At 45.6% G+C, this 19321-nt stretch overlaps 1 protein-coding gene across 2 annotated transcripts in view; it reads right to left on the bottom strand.

The window, feature by feature from the left end:
• ACBD6 (acyl-CoA binding domain containing 6) overlaps window positions 1–17067 on the bottom strand; it is an 80267-nt gene extending 63200 nt beyond the window's left edge. Inside the window, exons 1-3 of one of the 2 annotated variants that reach the window (XM_072932948.1) lie at window positions 16824–17067; window positions 10551–10615; window positions 9947–10043 (exon numbers count right to left, since the gene is read on the bottom strand). In XM_072932948.1, coding sequence (XP_072789049.1) covers window positions 9947–10043; window positions 10551–10615; window positions 16824–17012 — 351 coding nt within the window. In that variant the 5' untranslated portion in view covers window positions 17013–17067. The remainder of the gene's footprint in view (window positions 1–9946; window positions 10044–10550; window positions 10616–16823) is intronic. The other variant, XM_030279617.4, reaches the window with a different exon arrangement.
• Between the last annotated feature and the right edge of the window lie 2254 nt (window positions 17068–19321).

Below are 19321 nucleotides of genomic sequence, written 5' to 3'. Positions count from 1 at the left end.
GCCTTTCCCTGCCTTGTGTAGGTTAGCTCAGCTCAAAATACCTACAGGATGCTCCAGAGATGTTTGAGGAGTGCCACCTTTCCTTAAAAGAGGAGTAATTTGGAACAATAGTGTCCAAGCATCAAAGTAGGAGACAATAGCTGCCCTTTTAAAGGAAAACTTTTTCCAATCTAAGAGACAAATAGCGTTTACATGACATTAACCAATCTGTTAGTTAACATCCAAACAAAATCTTAATCTCCAGTAATTACACTCAGTAAATACTTCCTTGATATCTCCTGTAAAGAGCAAGCTAAACATAACCACTTAACCTTTTTCTAATTCAAAAAACAGTCTTTTCACAAAAGAAACAGCTTACTTATGCTATAGCTTACGTTGGACACAAAAAAATTACAGCTGGTTTGTTCTACCCAAAAGCATATGCTATTCTTAATTAACATACTCTTTCTTGTAAACCAGCCTTTGCCCTGCCATGTAAAGCAGCAGGGACACAGACCTCTCCTGTGTTTGAAAACTTTCAAGTAAACGTCTACAGCTCCACACCTAAACATCAATATATTACATATTCCATGGTAAGATAAACCTGCAATTTCTACCCAGATTCCTGAATTTTTTAAAAGCCTCTGATACACCAAGCTGAGAGTCTTGCAACAGCTTCAATTACTTGGAAAAATCAATTTTTTTTTTGTAATTAGAGGTTGAGTCCTTCCCAGTTTAAAACAGTAAAGCTGCCTGCCCAGCCTGGTGGTTTGCTGGCCAAAACAGGAGCAGGAGTTCCAGGAGCAGAGCAAGCAAGAGAGCAGCAGAGCAAGTCAAAGTCCCCCTCTAGAATGGCCATCAAGTGCCACAAGCAGAGGAGTCAGTCCCTGCTCCCCCCACCCTCACTCACCACCTCACTTGGCTGTCCCAAGACCCAGGATTTTCCATGTTTCTGGGCACTCTGGGGAAACTTTGGGATCCATGGGTGTCAGGAAGGCTCCCTCCTGCTCAGGAAGTGACCTGGGAAGTTGGAATCATCGCAGAACCACAGAATGGTTTGAGTAGGAAAGCACCTTAAAGGTCACCTAGTTCCAACCCCAGCTAAAACTAGGCAGAGAAAGCAGATCTTGCCCTCCTGGTCCTCCTCATCTTACCTTGCAATTTCCTATTTGTTTTTCCTCCCCTTCCAAACCTCCTGTTCCACCAGAGGCTCTGCTCTCTGCCCAAGCTCCTGAACTGCCCATGGCAGCCTCCTGCTTGGTTCAACACCTCTCCTCTGCCAGCCCATCCTGCAGCTTTCCCAGCCCCCAGTTTTGTCATGTCAGCACTACCAAAAGCATCATGCACGGATTTGTTTTCGCCAGAGGAGTTTTCAGTACAGAAATGAACCTCACAGGAAAGTTTTGATGGCTGGTGGAGTCACTTCTCGTGTCACAACACTGCTCTTTCCTGCTTCCAGCCTCGCACAGCTACTTCAAAAAATCAAATTTTCAATGCTTTTGTCACTCACATTTTTGTGGCTGAGGAGCAGCAGCATTGCTGCTAAAATCTGCAACAAATAAAAACTGCATTTGGCATTCACACACTTTCCTTGCCTTGCCAGAAACTGCCACCTCAAGGCAGAAATGACAGAGGGCACCTCTGGTTGCATCTCGGTAATTTCAGCTTCTAGTCTGAAATTTTAACAAATTCAACCCTGCCATCTCAGTTTAAGCCACGATCTGTGGAAATACCAGTATTTAACCACTTTTTGTCAACTCAGCCACAGAAGCAACAACCTTCAGCAGAGGATCTGCAGCAACTGACACCTGATCTGGTAATCAGGTCCCTGACACTGAGATGCTTTCTCAGCTAGGACAGCGATTGCTCAAGTGAAGTTTTAAGGTCCCAGAGCCCATCTGCATCCCGTGCTTCCAATCCCACAGCCATGGGATCACAGAAGAACCAGGTGCTGTGGGACTGCAGGCAGACAGCAGAACCTGTTACTTCTGGACAAGTAACAATTATTACAGGGATAACAAAACAGCAACAAATCCCTTGCTGCACAGAAAGTTACACAGTAAAGTGTTTTGTCTCACTCTGTTACATCTTGTTATCACTGAATGCCACTAGTTTGAGAATATATATATAAATTTGCTTGCTCTTTTTTTCCAATTGCCTCTGGTGTATCTGGCTAGCATGCAGTGCCTTCATCCACCTGCAAGCCAGGAATCATGATGCTGGGATGCCACACGCATCACTTTGCTGCAGCAGCACACTCAGCAAGGCAGAGCTATGCCTCTGATTATTCCTTTTTTTTCTGAATACATCCCAAATAGTATATTCTATAATATTTCTGTAATCAGTGCAAGATGGTGAAAATTAATTCTGTGATTTATTCAAAACATTCAAAACAAAAAAATTTAATATTAATATTCAACCAAAATCACTAATGGTGACACCCCCCCCCCCCCCCAATTTCTTGGTTGGAATTCTCAAAACCCACTACTGTTACATCCAAGTAGCTGCAAGAGAATATGTTATGCTACTCACAGCCACTAACAAAAGAGTGCATCAACACTGCTAGATCTGAGCTGGAAAAATGAGGACTAGCATCTCTTCAAGCCAAAGTTAGCCCTTAGAGGGCTGGTAAGATTGCATATTTAACATGCAGTATGCTTTCAGCAAGAACAGGCAGCCTAAAAAGAGGGACAGAGAAGAGGCATAACCCTTGTCATGATAATTCTCTCCTTTGAAGAAGCTTAGGGGCATAGAAATGTGGGCAACCTCTGTTACAGGATTCCAGTGCAGCCTTCAATCCATGACTGCATTGCTGCTTTGCCTCCTGAACTTCAGCCTCTCTGAAATACAGACTTGCAGCTTGGCACTGTTGTATTTCAATCAATCGCTTGGTCGAGGATCAGAATGTCATAAATAAAAGGAGCCGAGACCATAAATTTCTGCGGAGATGTAAAATCAAAGAGAACAATCCAACACACTCCCAGGGGGGAGGAGGCTGACACATATTCCAGCTGTTTATATTTCTAGTATGAGATGCTTGTTCATTTTAACTTCTTCACTTCTGCACAGCTTGCCAGAGCCACAATTCCAAACAACAGTCTGGGTCTGGCATTTTGTTTTGTGCTTTACTATAAAAGACTGCAGGAGATAAAAACCCCTGTGATTGATCAAACTTGTCCACAAGCAAAATCTCAGCTCCACCAGCACAGCACCCCAATGCCTGGCAGGTGAGTCACTTGCAAAGAAGGGACAGAAATGCAGCAAATTACCTGTGGTCAGCTTTGTTTGTGAGTAGGATCTGTATCAGGGACTTAAGCATCAGCACACACTCCTCGTGAGAAGATGCAGCAAAACAGCACTACCTACCTTTATTGTGGAAGAATGGGGAAATTCAGTTCCTGTTTGTAGTGTGGCATTTTAGTTTCTGACACAACAGGAGCTACAAAACATCCCATTGCTAATAAGAAAAATTGGTTCTGAAAGCACACTCCAAAAGCAAAGCACTTAAAGTCTAATCGCGCAGATAACAAAGTGCTTTTTTCCCAACTTGGATAAAATAAGGTGTGAGACCTCTAGTCTCACAAGTAGGAGGAAAGTGTACACAAACTGCAAGGTTTTGTGAGCCATGCACGTAAATAACTGCTTCCTCCACTAACCCCACTTGCATGCTAGAGATTGTCCCTCATACATCTGGCAAAAGGCAGCATGGCAGAAGGATCCCTCTGTGTGTTAACATCTAAACCTTCTCAGGATATAAACCCCTCAAAAACTATTACATACCCCAATTCAAAAAGAACAACTCAGCAGTTTGTCTAAAACCAGAGGACACTGTAGTCCTACACGCCCCAAAGCCAGAAGCCTGGGGTGGATCAATTTTCTGGTTTTAATCCTAATTTCTAGTGCTTAGTTTTCTGCTAAAAGAATAATAATTAAAAAAAAAAATACAGGCCTGATGATTTGGCTTTGTTCTGTTTTGTTTTCAAAGGGGAAGAGCTTGATCAGAGTTTACAACTTCTTTCAGTGATATGCTTCTTCCACTGTGTTCACCACTAAAATAAGAGCTTTCAAAAAAAAAAAACTTAGAGCAAACAGTGATCTTTGTTTTCCATATTTTGTTAGAAATTCTTGTTATCAACAACATTTGGATTAAAAAAACCCCACAAACAAAAAGTCAGATATGAAATCCCTTACGGATCAAGTGCCACAGCAGGATCCATACAAAGAAATGTGCAGAGCAAAGCCCCTGCAGCACTGCTCCACAGCTCCTCTTCCCAGTGTGCTGCATTAGCACAGGGCAGCAAGCTTTAGGGAGCACAGCCATAATTTGATTAGTGCCCACTTTACACGATGCAATTAAATGGCTTTTATACTACAAAAGAAATAAAGTCGTTATTTTTCAAAGTTTTTGACCTCGCAGCACAGCAAGCCATAAATCGAGATATTTCCCCAAACAAAGCAGGTCTCTGAGCTCACTGCTGCTGGTGACAGGCAAAGAGAGACCCAAACAGGTCCCTTCCCTTCCTGCTCTTCCCATCCCCCTTGTAATCCTGCCCACACCACTCTGCTGCTCTTTCCCAAGCACAAACAGTGGCTGCTGGGCCAGATTATCAAGGGAGACATCTGTTTGACTGATAGGTAAAACAGGAAAACACGATGGGTGCACTCATTTTGTTTACAGACAACTGTTTTTCTAATGCATCTCTTAATTACCAGAAGAAATTCTGTTGGCCTGCAGAACTAACCAAGAAATCCACAGATTTCAGCCTGAAACTGCATTTACCAGCTACTAATCTAATCCTTAGAAGTTGACCAGACATAAAACCTGTAAACTGCAAAAGATCAAAGCTTCTTGTTCCAGATATCAACAGGGCAGACTTGAGCAATGAATCCAAATTTAAGAAAAAATCAAGTTTTGATTTCCAAGTTTTTTTTAATGTCATTGGAAACAGAGTTTGTGTTTGAGTCATTATAGAAATTTTTCAGTTCTCTTGGAGATCCTAGACTACAGAGATTCTAAGCTGCCTTGGAGAGCTTACTTAAATACAAAGGGGCTCATTAATTTAAATCAATTATTAAAATAATTCAGTTAACACCTGGTGCAGCCTGCCAAAAGCACACATAGACCTCAGCTCGTCTGCAAATCTGGGAATTGTTTCTCCTGCTTTTCACTGTACCCCTGAACTGCAAATTCTCTTTCCCACATCTAAGTTTCAACTTGCTTATTGCATATAAATGTGACAGAGAAAGGTTATTTCATCAGAAGGGATGGAGCCCAGCCCTGGGCACAGGGTACCTGGCCACCCACCTTATCAAATATTGCCCCCTGCAGTACTTCTTGCAAAAACACCCAATGGACAAATCCATTTGTTTTATTCCCAAAGGCTTTCCTGCTTACTGGACTGCTCCAAGCCTGCAGCAATTGTGCATTTGCTGGTTTATTCACTCTGAAGTTTGTTGTCTGTTTTATGAGCCCTTTTGTCTCCCAAGGGTCCTCTCCTGGCATGACCTGCTGCTCCCACACCAACCCAGCAGAGATTTTACTCCCATTCACTATTTGGGCCAGACTACAGAGAATTAAATCCTCTCCTATTCAAACAAGGCACAGAATAGTACTTTAAAAAACCCACAAACAACCTTCTCCCCTGTAAACATCAGAAGTGGGACTTCACACCTTTAAGAGCCTAAAAAGATGTTTGGTGAATATCTATTTTCTTTGAAGTGGAGCTCTCCTTCCCTCAGAGAGAAGTCTCTGCTCTTCAGATTCTTGATCTCCAACTTTCCTCATTACACAGCAGAAATTTTACTAACTGCATTATTGGTGAAGCCGAGTCGAACAAGTTAAAATGCCAACTTTTTAAACTTTGATATATAAATAGAAAATCTTTAAGTCCTCCTGTGAGTTTCAGCAGTCAAAGCAAATAGGAAGAGGCGTGTAAGTATTTGGGAAAGGATGCCACTGAAGTTAGTAGTGACAAGCTGTTCAGATTTGAACTGGTAAATACGCAATATACGAAATAGGAAAAGGAAATATTTCGAACTGAGCGATGCCAAAATTGCAATCAGCAAATGGAAGGCTAAATGTGCTGAGCAAATCTGGATGCTTTTTTTATTATTTATTTTTATTGTTTGAGCTGTGCCATATAACCATCTCGTTACAAGAATGGATCAATAACAGCTCCCGGCCACCCCACTGCAGTGCCGTGTCACACCTCCACCCACAGCCCCTGCGACAGGATTTCGGTGCAAGGGACGTGTTCAAGGCTGCTAAGGAAGGAAGTGCTGGCCTGCTTCTGCTCCTTTGGGTTTGAAAAACTTGAAGCCAGTGGGGATTTGTGACATCCAATACACAGGAGAGATGAGAATTTGGGAATGCGTGGGGGACTGCAAACAGCCACTACGACTCTGAAAAGCTGCAAGTACTGGAGTGCCCAATTACACAGCGATGCACAACAAGTGACTGCATGAAGGTGACAGCCATCTTCTGAAGGTGACATTCCCCAAATCCCTGAGCCCACTGCTGAGGCTGCAGGACAGCATCAGGGCAGTGGGAAGGCAGAGCCAGAGGGACACGTACGTGGTGGCTGGCAGAGAGGGCAGGTGAGCGTCACCACCATGCCCACACCAGCCAAAGCCACCAAAAGCAATTGTCATTTGCTGCCAGTAAAGCAGGAAGAGGACAGGTGAACATAGAAGAGAAGCAGCAGGGACACATCTTCCTTTGTAAAGGACCCAAAGCAGTGGGAGGTGTTGACGGCAGGAAATGTTTCTGTTTCAGGCTGGGGAATGCAAAAGAACGGCTTCATAAATTATTCTCTGTTCTGGAGGAAGAATGAATAGACTTGAAGGACAGGTGATGTCTCTGAAATATGCAAATAAAGCTCAGCTGGTCCAAGCAATTACCTTTCCACTGCCTGGAACTTCAGACTGAAAGGAATGACTCACAAGAAACAAAAGATGTGCTAAAAGGTAGAAGATGAGAAGGAAGACTGCATGAAGAGGAGAATGGAGACAGCACGGAAAAGAATATTCCTGACCTCCTACTAACAGCTGTTCTTGGGAAAAGAAAAAAACAACCCACAACACATAGTAAGACCATGCCACACAGAAGGGCTGAATTCCAGAACATCCTGAAAAGCAATTGTTATTACTGGTTCTAGACCAACACAGCCTTGAGATTCCCGTGGCTTCATGGATATAAAGACAATGGACCTCACCTCAAATATCCTCGAGGTTACCTGTTAATTTTAAAGATTTTAAAGCAAATAAAATTGCTGAAAAAAAGTGCAGTATGATAATTTTTTCCCAGGTTTTAGACAAAGCTTTGAAAGAGACTATTAGGCAGGATTATGAGACAGCCTGCAGGCAGCAAGGGTGTAAAAGAAACTAAACTACATTGGAAATAGCCAAGCAGATACAGTCAAAAATGGCACACAAACTTCAGAGAGCAGAGAACAGCTATGCTGCTGCCTGTCTACATTCAGCTGTCTCCTAATGAAGTGTGGGCACTCCAAAGTCAGTGCAGGAGTAGGAAGCAGCAGGTGAAATCTGGGCTGCTGTTAGAGTTCTCATTGCATCTGGACACAAATTCAGGGCAGACCTCCTGCATCAGAACCCTTTTACTTTGGTTTTTTTTGATCCAAAACAAAGATAATAAATTAAAGCAGGTAAATCTGATGCTGGAAGTGTACTAATGAAGAAACTTCAATATGAAAGAACGAATCAATGGAGAAACAAGAAAAAGGAATGAAGAAGTGGATCTATTTGGACTGCAGAAGAAATACTGCATTTAGTTTCATTCTGTTTATTAACAAGGACACTGACAGCTTGAAGGCTGCAGAACGGCAGCAAATTTGCTGAGGAACAAATGAACCTATGAAAAAAATAAGCAGTTTTAAGCTTAAAATTTTACTGAAGGATGAAGATAATAAAGCCTTTTTGCAAATATATGAAACAGCAGACTGAGGAGGATTTAAAATAACACAAAAGAACAGCTTTAATGGATGAGATGAATGGTTGAAGAAAAAGTATGTTGGGAGCATTGATAAAGTTTTAAATAGCAAAATTCACAAGGATGCACAACAAGAAATTGAACACTTTTGTACTGTAATTACAATTTATGATCCATAATGATATGAAAGCCAAACTTTTCAAATTTGTAATGTGCACTTTATACTCCTTTTAAACCAAGCATTTGGAGTATTTCATTCAGAATCTATGGAAAGTAAGAAAAATCTGAAGGAACCCAGCAGATGAGCATATAAAGGAGACACAATGACAGTGATGAAGCACCTTGTAATGTACCCACAGCTCTTTTCTATAAATCCAATTTGAAACTTGAAGACTAAAGTAGCTATTTTATCTCCATCCCCTGACACATCCATCTCCATCATTTTAAAGAACAGAGCTCCCTCTCGTGGCTCCAGAACATGGATTTGGTGGGGAGAAGGAAAAACAGGAGAGCAGCATGAGATGCATCAGGGAGGATTCCTGAGAGCATTTTGGTCCTATAAAAGTGGAATTAAAAGGATAATATAATAAGAAAGACAGGTGAATTCTTGTGAAGAAAGCAAAGCCACCTTTATTTCAATGCTGACTTTTACATTACATTTTCTGCTAAAGGTAACCTCATACCTTAGGGGAAGAGGAGAGGAACAGGAACAGTGCTGCCAACCTTTCTGTGTTTGCTGTATGGGTTCTTAAAAATATTTGTTTTGTAAAAACATATTACACCTCTTACGTGGCTGACAGTGTTGTAACCTGAAGCTGACAGCTCTGACAGCAAGTGAAGTGAAGGGAATACCCAAAAAGCTAAACCTGGCACCACACTGAACAATTTTTTCATGAAAGCACTGAGTATTTTGTTTAATTTTTTTTTTTTTTCATTTTAAAATTAATATTCACATGTTTCACTTGACACTTCATTCAGGGTTATACATAGATTTTTACAAATTACTTTATTTCTGTATGAGAATTTTAGCCCAGACAAGAATTTACCCAGCAAGCAGCCAACTTTGGCAAACTGCACAGCACATAAAACTATTTTCTCCAAGGGCATTAAAAAGGATTTTTACAAATGACAACCTTTCTTTGCTGCAAAAACACGATGAATGGCATGGAATGTGAACTAGTGAAGGAAAAAAAATTAATCTTAAATCTCAGGAACAGCATCAGAAGATAACTCAAAATCAAATTCTTAATTCACAGGACTGTGCCCACACAAGATCTTTCTTCCAAAGCACAGGAGCATAGAAGAACAAATTTCCTACCATGAGAAGAAATTACCATGCCTTCAGCGTTTTACTGTTAGTGAAATATTTCCACTCTGTTTCCAAAGGCTGTATTTTTTCTAAAGAGCAATCCTCTTTAAAAATCATATAAAAGTGAGTCTATAAACAGGAGATATCCTTAAGGATTCAGTCAAGTAATAAACCTGGTAGATGAAAGACAAATTAATTAAAATGACAGTACAGTCTCCCTATAACACACGGATACAGACTTGTTATGTTGGAGTACCTAATCATAATCAGATTTGGTAATTTGCTGCATGGAAACAAAAAGGAAACATTTTTAGAATTGATCATTCAGTTCATGTCACTTTCATGGAGATTGCTTTCTATTGATCAACATTTAAAGAGTAGTTGAAAAGAGAAGGATGAGAAAAGGATAAAAAGTATCTCTACATACTAAATACAGCATGAACCAATAAGAGCAAAATAAATTAGATCACTACAGCCAAACCAACCCTGTGCATGCACTGGCTGTAATGAAGATCATTATGAATGAAAGAGATGGTTCTTCATGCTTCAGTCACAACAAAAGGAGAGTTTTACAAATAATTTTAGACTTTAATCTGCTCAAAATGAAGTTTGCCATGCAGCAATTAAAACCTGTAAGAAGCTGAACCATTGTCAACTTCACAAAGACAAGTGCTGGTTGGTTTTCCAAATGCTATTTCCACGCTTCCTACCTGTGGATTCCAACTGGGGTCGAGTTTTTTCACTGCAGCAATGTACTCCTGCATAGCTTGGTGAGGGCTGGTATCTCCCAGGGCTTTCCAAGCCTCCCTAGGAGCAACAGCAAACCATCAGTGAGCCCCTCAGAGACAGCACAAGGTGTTTTTATAGTGACATCCGTGGAACACAGCAAACAGATTCATCAAAACCCTTTCAGGGCATGCAAAGCCATCTTTCATTCAGCTTGAAACGGTCAACTTTTCTCTGAGGCCATGAATGGCCACTGTCAGTGCAGCTCTGTTGTGAAAGGATCTTTCAGAGGGGATCCTGATCCAGGCTGGAACACAGTTTGTATTCACAGAGCTGCAGCTATTTTCACATTTTTGCTGTATTGCATGCCAGTTCTGGATGAAGGCAGTAAATAAAGGATTCTGGTATTTCACACCTGTATCAGGCAAAGCAAACATTTCCTTGCTTAAAAAAAGGCTTTAAAAAAGCCATTTCAGTGGCAACTCTCCGAGCTGACATCCCCTAGGTCCATAATTTGTCAACAGATGAGACAAGATGGAACAAAAAGTAGAGCCAGAATTGCTGGGAATGACAAGGATTTCCTCTTACCATTTCTGCTTTCCTTGAAAATCAAAGAAGCTTGGCTTGGGAGTGTTACAGGTTCCAAGTTTCACCTAAAGAAAAGAAATTTCCTTTTGTCAGAACAAAACAAAGGGGACTTGTGCAAGGAAAATTCTGTGTTCTGATGGTTTCAGGGTAACCGTGTCGTAAGGCCAGAAAAAAGGGTTTTTTGGGAAAAAACTTCATCAACCCCATCTCACCCCTGCTTCCCTGGGTTTTCTTTGCATGATGCACAGGAAGCAATTTTGTTGTGCAGCTCATTTCTTTTGCATGCATTACCCACAGGGATAACCAGCGAGTGATTTCTCACTAATGTTATGTTTATTACCCAGCCAAACGCCTCATCCTCCACCAGGATAAAGAAAAATTCTGTTGATTAGGGTTTCTACAAGAGATGATTACTCATTACGGCTGAAATTTACCTGCTTCCGCACAAGGCTCGAGTAAACAGATTTGCTTAATTATTTTCAAGGTTCTCTGGAAGGCAAGGGGACAAAGTTGGAGCAAAGGAATGCCAGGCAGCTCCTGAATTTGCTCCGAGGCACCTGGCTGCAGGAAGCACTGCATGAGAGGCAAGTCAAGGCCTGAGTGCCAGAGACAAAATCTGTCAGAAGCAATGCAGAAATGAAAATGTGTGTGTGGGGGTGAAATTAAAAAACACAAGAAAGAAAAGGAACGAGCCAGAACCCAGGGACAGATCTATGGAAAAAAGTGTCATAGCCAGTGTAAAACAAACTTGGTGCTAGTGGGATTAAGGCAGTTTTCTATGTGTAAAAGTTTTAAACACAGGATGATGGGTGAAAGGCTGGAAGTCACAGCTGAGCTAGAGCAGCAGCTCCTGGGAAGCAGTTACCACAGCAAGTCCCCCTAAGACAGGGCACAGCACAGATGGGGACCCCAGGGAGGGGACACAGGTACATCCTGGACATGGACAAAAGCTGCTGGGGAAATGTTTTGTTAGCCAAGCAAAACCAAACTGCATCCACCAAATGTTTTGTGAAATATGCTCAAGTGCTCAGGCAGGTGAAGTGCTTAAATCAACAAACAATTCTTCACCTTAACAGGGTGGGGATTTTATGCTGAGGATGGAAGCATTAATCAGGCTTTAAAGAGAGCATGCCCATGCTGAGAGATATTTATTAGTTATACTATGTTTTCATTTAAAGTGTTAGAGGATATGAGTGACTGTAACTGAAATTAATTTTCTGCACATCTGACTGTCTCCCAGTGATCAATTAATCCAAATTAGAACACCTTAGCTGGCCTTTAAAACAACATATTGCATTTCAGGGAGAAATAGGAGAATAGGCTAGCAACAGTTAAGTTGTATAAGTCAGTCACAATTCATGTAGTCTAAATGGTTTTTTTCTATGCTCTGAGGTGGATTAGACCACTTGTTTTAAAAGGCAAAACAAACTAGGGAATAAAATGTAAATTCATTATCTGTATGGAAAACGCCTGCTTAGCAATTCTTTAGTTCAACAGCCAACCTGCAGAAATTGGCCAAGATAGATAAAAAAAATAAATCTGTTTTAATATTAATTTTCCACTGCCATCATCAAAACACGACAGCAGTTTCCTCTCTGGAGATTTGGCACTCAAAGGCTGTTCTAGCATTGGGGAAGACTGATAGTAACATTGATAGTAATACAAATCAAGGAACAGTAGTTAAATTTCATCCATCAAGAGGGGAAAAAAGCGCACTTGTGCCCTGCTTGCTATTTTAAGGTACATTAAAAAGGCCTGCAGTGGTTTTGTTGGAAAGAATAAAACACAAGATTTTGGCTCCTGTCTTTTTGCCACAACACTCACAATGCAGGAGAAACCCACGAGGAATTTAACATAAAAGGGGACCTGAGCCTGACAGCTGAGGAAGGAGAGTGAAACATGCCAATACTGACAAAAATTTTGTGCAGGACTCTGTCCTTCTGCTGCTTCTCTAGAAGACCTCAAAAGCTGTTTTACTCCACAGCCAGCATGAAGCCAAGAGCCTGTATTAGTATTTTAAATTAAGACTTTCTCATTCTGTGTCCAGAAAATAATTATTGAAGGTCTCTAGGGTGCTGACTGGTCACTTGATGCTCAGCTCTCCTCACTTACAGTTCATCAGCGGCATTAAAAGAACATGACAGGCAGAATGCATTAAAAACTTTCTGGTATTGCCTTTCTGCGTGCAGAGTTGCCTGCAGGCACTATTCTCCTGAGTGGCACAAACATGACCCAGGCAGCCCCAAACAGGCAGCGTCTGCAGCCAGCTCCATCTGTGGCCAAAATAAATTTGGAAAGTTTGGATGAGGCCTTCACCTGAGAGCTGAAGGTCAATGACATTTAGAAGAGAGAGAGATGCTCAGAGATGTGTTAATGCTGTTCACCATCCCCATACACCTTCAGCTGTTGCTCTACACTGTGAGAAACCTTGAGATTCTCCTCACACCTTACTCCACAACAGGTTCTCCCTCCCTGGTGGTGGTTAAATGGCTCTTTGCTAATTTTTCTGCCAATATATTTATACAGCAAGGTGTTCCAGCCAAATATACCGACCTGATTGTAAATCTTGTAAGGTGAATTGTATTTGCAGCCTCCCTACGGAGCAATAACAGGAACAGAACCTCCATGGACAGCAGCACTGTACACAAGCCAAGTAAGCTAAATTGCTTTTGCAAGACAGCAATTCCTGCCTGTTCCTGTCCACAGCTCTGTCCCAACCCGTGGGGAAGCCCTGACTGAAAATGGGGTGTAAGGAAGGACAAGCAAACACCAAACACAGAAAGGGGGGGGGTCATGACGACCAAGGGACTGCATGTCCCAGAGGGACAGAGAGTGACACTGGTAGCAACCAAGTCAGTGCCATGGCATGGCTCCATGCAACAGGGAGCTGCAGGAGGAAATTCCTGTGTTCAGGGCAGGTTTGTGGCATCACAATACTTGAAAGACATCATGAAAAATTGGTGTTATATCCTTGAGCCCACACTCAGAGACAGTACAGGCCCCGTTTTGCCATCAGCAGGGGATTTCCAGCTTGCCAGCACCTCTCAACACTTACATTGACACATCCTCCTTCTGGCAGGGCAGTTTTCCCAGTCCAGTAATTTCCAGCGAGTTCTGGATCCCCTTCCCTATCTAAATCACCACTGCTACACTGATCTCCATTACTGCACCTTCTGAACCTCAGATTTTTCATCCTCCACATGATGGGCAAGCACTCCCTTCACCACTACAGACACAAGGCCCAGACTAGTGATTTGCCCAAAGCCACACAGAAAATAGTGGAAGGGAAGAAAAACCAGTCCCAGTCCAGAGCCTTATGGACTAGTCTGTTCCTCCTGTTGTGGGCCAGAGTCATAAACTCAGCAACATCTTCTAAAAACCTCACTGGATATGACAACTAAGCAATTCCCTTATTTTCAGATCTCTGACACATAAACAAAATCAGAGAGAAAAGTAATAAAATCCTGAAATGGCCTCCAATAAAAGGTAATAAAATTCCAGGAAAATGCCTATATACCCAAACAGTTTGAAATAAATTACATACAGTATTTTAACAGAGAGCTCAGCTGTTACTGTCACCTCTTTTATGACGGTGCTGTACCTTAAATCAAAGCCTTTAGTGACACAAAACACTAAACTGGGAAAAGACAAGGATGCCAAATCAAGGACAGTGGACAGATCTGAGTCAGCACCTTTTGTGTGCCAGCAATTCCACCATCCACCGGGGTAATATATTAGCAGCTCATTATGCATCCTGATATGGCTGCTGTAATTAAACACAGAAAACTTGCATTCAACGCCCTCGTTTTGATTTAAAGCACAAAATGCTGCAAAACTTAAAAGTTAGTGGGGCATAATCCTGCAGTGGCTGTGCTGGCAAACCTCTCCCATCTCCAGTGCCAGCACTGCACTGCCAGGCACTCAGTGACAGGAGGGCACCTTTCTGAACTGGGAGGGCACAGAAATCCAGGAGCCAAGCACAGCCTGAAACCAAGGAGCACAAAGGCACTTGCTGTCACATCCCAGTTGGTCAGGGACACAGGAGTGCCCTGTTCTTCTCAGTGGAAAGCAAGTGTAAATCTGTGCTGACAAAGTGTTAATTGTCAGCTTTTCCTGACTTGTATCAAAACTCTTGTGAAATAGCTTCTAATTTTGCCATTTTAAACCTTAAACTCCTTATTGGTTTTACAGAGCTAATACCAGGAAACCCTCTGTAGTCTGTGGACAATCAAGCTGACAAGCAAGCAATCCCTTCCCATTACCACCCAGGACAGTCACAAAGCAGAGCAAAAAATAAAGATTTTATTTGCAACAAGCATCCTGAGAATACAGAATTATTAAAAATTATAAAAAAGACACCTTTTTCCTCTCATCTTGGGAATTGTAAAATTCTCCTTTTATTTTTTTTTTCCTACCCTCCTTTTTCTCTCAAGGGAAAGAGAAACCTGCAGTCCTGTTTAAGCACTAAGCACGGTCTGAAAACAAAATCTCACGTGACCAGCCTGCTTTTAACATAATTACTGGTTCACAAACCACAGCCTGGGAGCTGCCAGCTTAGAGGATAATTAAATATCGCACTAAAAAATTGAGAGCAATTACACATGGCAGTAGTAGGACACGGGTAATCCATATATGGAAGATCTGCACACCCAAATTTGTCTGTTGATCCAAATGAGTGGGATTCAGTTCTCAAGCTGAGGCAGCACCTCCTGCCACACACTTGAGCCACAGAATCACAGAAAGATCACCTAGTTCCAACCCCCTGGCATGGACTGGGACACCTTCCACCACAACTGGTTGCTCAGAGCTCCATCCAGCCTAAATTTATAGTTTTATTCTTTCATATTCTGGGTGCAACAACACTTACAGTTCTGTGTTTCTCCAACTAAAGTGATTGTTACAGTCCTTTGCAACTGGTGCTTTGTTTGGTTTGTTTTATGTAACTGCTCCCACCGGAGCAGGAAGAAGCTACACTGTGTATTCCAAGAGGATGCAGCCCAGAGCTTGCTCAGTTCACACAGACTGAAGGGGAAATGGGGGCTGTGTTCAAGGTTACCACCAGAACCAACCAGCTCTGTTGTGGTGCTGTTCCTCCACACCAATTTCAACCACTGTGGACTCTGCCAAAGCCAAACCAACGCCACAGGATCATTAATGGAGGAAAAGACGATCATTCAGTCGGACCTTTGGCCAAACACCAGCATTCCCACTAAACCATATGGCAAAGCCCTGCTTCTGCTTGGTTTTTGAACATTTCCATGGCCCATTCTTTGCCCACTCTTTCAGGCAAGAAGTCTTTCCTAACATCCAACCTGGATCTCTCCTGGCAGAACTTGAGTCTGGTTGCTGTTGTTCAAAGGATGCAGCGTCAGGGCCACCCACGCTGAGCGAGGGTGAGAGGTGAGGAACAACCACCAGGGTGATGGCTTTGCAGAATCATTTGGTTTGGAAAAGACCTCTGAGATCACAGAGTCCAACCTTAGACTGACCCCCACCCTGACAACCACACCACGGTGCCAAGGGTCACGTCCAGTGATTTCTTGGACATCTCCAAGATCAGTGACTCCATCTCCTTCCCTGGGCAGCCCCTTCCAATGCCTGACCACCCTTCCAGTGAGGAACCTTCCCTGATGTCCAACCTGGACTGCACCTGGCCCAGCTTAAGGCTCTTTCATTTTGTCCTCTCACATGTTACCCGGGAGCAGAACCCGACCTCCACCTGGCCACTATCTCCTCTCAGGTGGTTGTAGAAAGCAATAATGTTCCCCCTGAGCCTCCTTTACTACAGACCAAACCTCTTCACCAGACTTGTGCTCCAGACCCTTCCCCAGCTCTGTTCCCTTCTCTGGGGACACGTTCCACAACCTCAGTGTCTTCCCTGAACCGAGGAGTCCAAAACCAAACCCAAAATTTGAGATGCAGCTTCACCCCTGCCCACTGCAGGGCGTCGCTCACTGCGCTGGTCCTGCTGGAACCGAAAACTTGTTTTGTGTTTTATTTATCACCGACACAGCCCTTGGCCTTTTCGGGCTCATGTTTAGCAGCTGTCGATCAGCACCGCCAGCTCCTTTCCCGCTGGGACACTTCCCAACCACTTTCCCCGCAAATTTCGGCGGGTCTGTCCCAGTGGGCTCCATCCACCCCCACCGCAGGCGCAGCCGGGACTCAACTTCCCTCCTCGGCACTGCTGCCACGTTTTGTGCCGCGGCACCGCTCCGCTCTCGCCCCTCAGCCCCGGGGCCGCGCTCAGCCCGTGGGCCGGTCCCGCCTCACCTGCTTGTAGCGGGCGTACAGATAGAGCAGCTGCTCCTTGCTGGCAGCGGGCAGCAGCGAGGGGAGCCTCTCGGCCGCCTGCTCGAAGAGGGCGGGCAGGTCGCGGGCGGGCAGCGCTGCCGCCGGCTCGGAGCCCGAGCTGAGCTCGCCGCCGCTGCCGCCCGCCGCCGACAGCGGGGGCGACGCCATGGCGGCCGGTCCGCCCGCCAAGCGCTCCCCCACCGCGCCTCGGTACGCGCCCGCGCCGCCCGCGGGAAACGCGAGCCGCGCACCAGGGTTCCGGGCGGAATACACACGGGATACGTGTCCAGGGTGACACGACGGAGAGTGTCGGGATCCGTCAGGTTGGGGAACACCTCCGAGGTCATCGAGTCCAAACCCTCCCCCAGCAGCACCAAGGGGTCGGCCACTAAACCGTGTCCCCAGGTGCCACAGCCAACCGTTTGTGGAGGGCTTACAGGGATGGTGCCTGCCCTGGGCAGCCTGTCCCAAAGACTCACCAAAAACCCTCTCCGCATAAAAACCTTCCTATTATCAAATCTAAACCTCCCCTGCCGCAGCCTGAGGCTGTATCCTCTCATCCTGTCTCTTGTTACCTGGGAGAAGAGGCTGACACTGAGCTCATTCCACCCTCCTGTCAGGGGGTTGGTTGTTCCCTGAGCCGCTCCTCACCAGAATTTTGCTCCAGACCCTTCCCCAGCTCTGTTCCCTTCTCCGGACTTGCTCCAGCCCCTCAATGTCCTTCCCGAGTTCAGCGGCCCAGAATTGGACGCAGGATTCAAGGTGTGACCTCCCCAGTGCCCAGCACAGGTTAAGGGGGTGGATCTCAGAGCCCGCCCAGTCCCACTCCCCACCATGGCCAGGTGTGGTAAGCACATTTCTCTCCCTCTTAGGGTTTTCCATAGTGGTGTACAGAGAGAAATGAAAGAGAAAACAATTTCTATTTATGTTCTTTGTTTTTCTTATGTGGAATGTGTATAGAGAATTGTTTACTTGGAGTGAGTGATTAGATTCTGGTGACGATTGTTTGAGCCTGATGGTTAAGCTAATTCACATGTGTTTAGACTCTCGGGAGAGGGTCACGCGTTGTGTTAGAGTTAGAAAAAGTAGTATGTAGTTTTAGTAGCTTCATTTTATATAGTGTATTAATGTATTTTAGCCATACTTATAATAAAGAAATCATTCAGCCTTCTAAACTGAGTCAAACATCGTCATTTCTTTCCTTTACAGCAGCCAGGGACACCTCCCGCCGCACCGGGGTGCTCCAAGCCCCATCCAGCCGTGCCTCGAGCACTTCCAGGGATCCAGGGGCAGCCACAGCTTCTCAGGCCAACCCTTCCCGCACCCCAAAACCCGCTCTGCGCCCGCCTGCCACCCGCGGTTCCGTCCCGAGGCTCCCGCCGGCGGCTGCTCCTCCTCCTCCTCATCTTCCTCCTCCTCTTCTTCCTCCCGAGAGCACAGGAGGGCGCTCGTGGGCCGCTCCGGGCCGATCCGGGCGAGTGCCGGGGACACCGGGACCGGGATCGCCCGGGACACAGAGCCCGGTGTCAGCCGGGATCCTCCCGGGATACAGCCCCGGTGTTAGCCGGGATCCCCGGGATACAGCCCCCGGTGTTAGCCGGGATCCCCCGGGATACAGCCCCGGTGTTAGCCGGGATCCCCCGGGATACAGCCCCGGTGCCAGCCGGGATCCCCGGGATACAGCCCCGGTGCCAGCCGGGATCCCCCGGGATATAGCCCCCTGTGTCAGCCGGGATCCCCGGGATACAGCGCCCGGTGTTAGCCGGGATCCCCCGGGATACAGCGCTCGGTACCGGCCGGGATCCCCCGGGATACAGCCGGGATCCCCCGGGATACAGCCCCCGGTGCCAGCCGGGATCCCCGGGATACAGCCCCCGGTGCCAGCCGGGATCCCCCGGGATACAGCCCCCGGTGCCAGCCGGGATCCCCCGGGATACAGCCCCTGGTGTTAGCCGGGATCCCCCGGGACACAGCGCTCAATACCGGCCGGGATCCCCCGGGACACAGAGCCCGGTGTCGGCCGGGATGCTCCCGGGATACAGCCCCGGTGTTAGCCGGGATCCCCCGGGGTACATCCCCCGGGATACATCCCCCGGTGTTAGCCGGGATCCCCCGTGATACATCCCCCGGGACACAGCCCCCGGTGTCAGCCGGGATCCCCCGGGATACAGCCCCGGTGTTAGCCGGGATGCTCCCGGGACACAGCCCCCGGTGTTAGCCGGGATCCCCGGGATGCGGTGCCGCGTTCCCAGGGGTGACCCTGCCCTGCCCTGCCCGGGGGTCCCAGCCAAGAGCCATCCCAAAGGCGGTTTATATTTATCCCGGTATCTGCTTCGGGCGGAAAGTTTCCCTCTCCCGGGCACAGCTGTCGAGTCCCATCTCCCTCCTCCCTCCAGTCCCGGCGAGTGGCAGTCCCGGTTCCCCCGGGGAGCCCTTGGCCTGCCCGCAGCCCCCGGCCCGCTCCGTGCCGTGGGGCT

This window comes from Taeniopygia guttata, chromosome 8 (assembly GCF_048771995.1).
Source record: "Taeniopygia guttata chromosome 8, bTaeGut7.mat, whole genome shotgun sequence".
NCBI lineage: Eukaryota > Metazoa > Chordata > Aves > Passeriformes > Estrildidae > Taeniopygia > Taeniopygia guttata.
The sequence above is the reverse complement of the archived record's forward strand: the minus strand, read 5'-3'. Positions and strand labels throughout refer to the sequence as shown.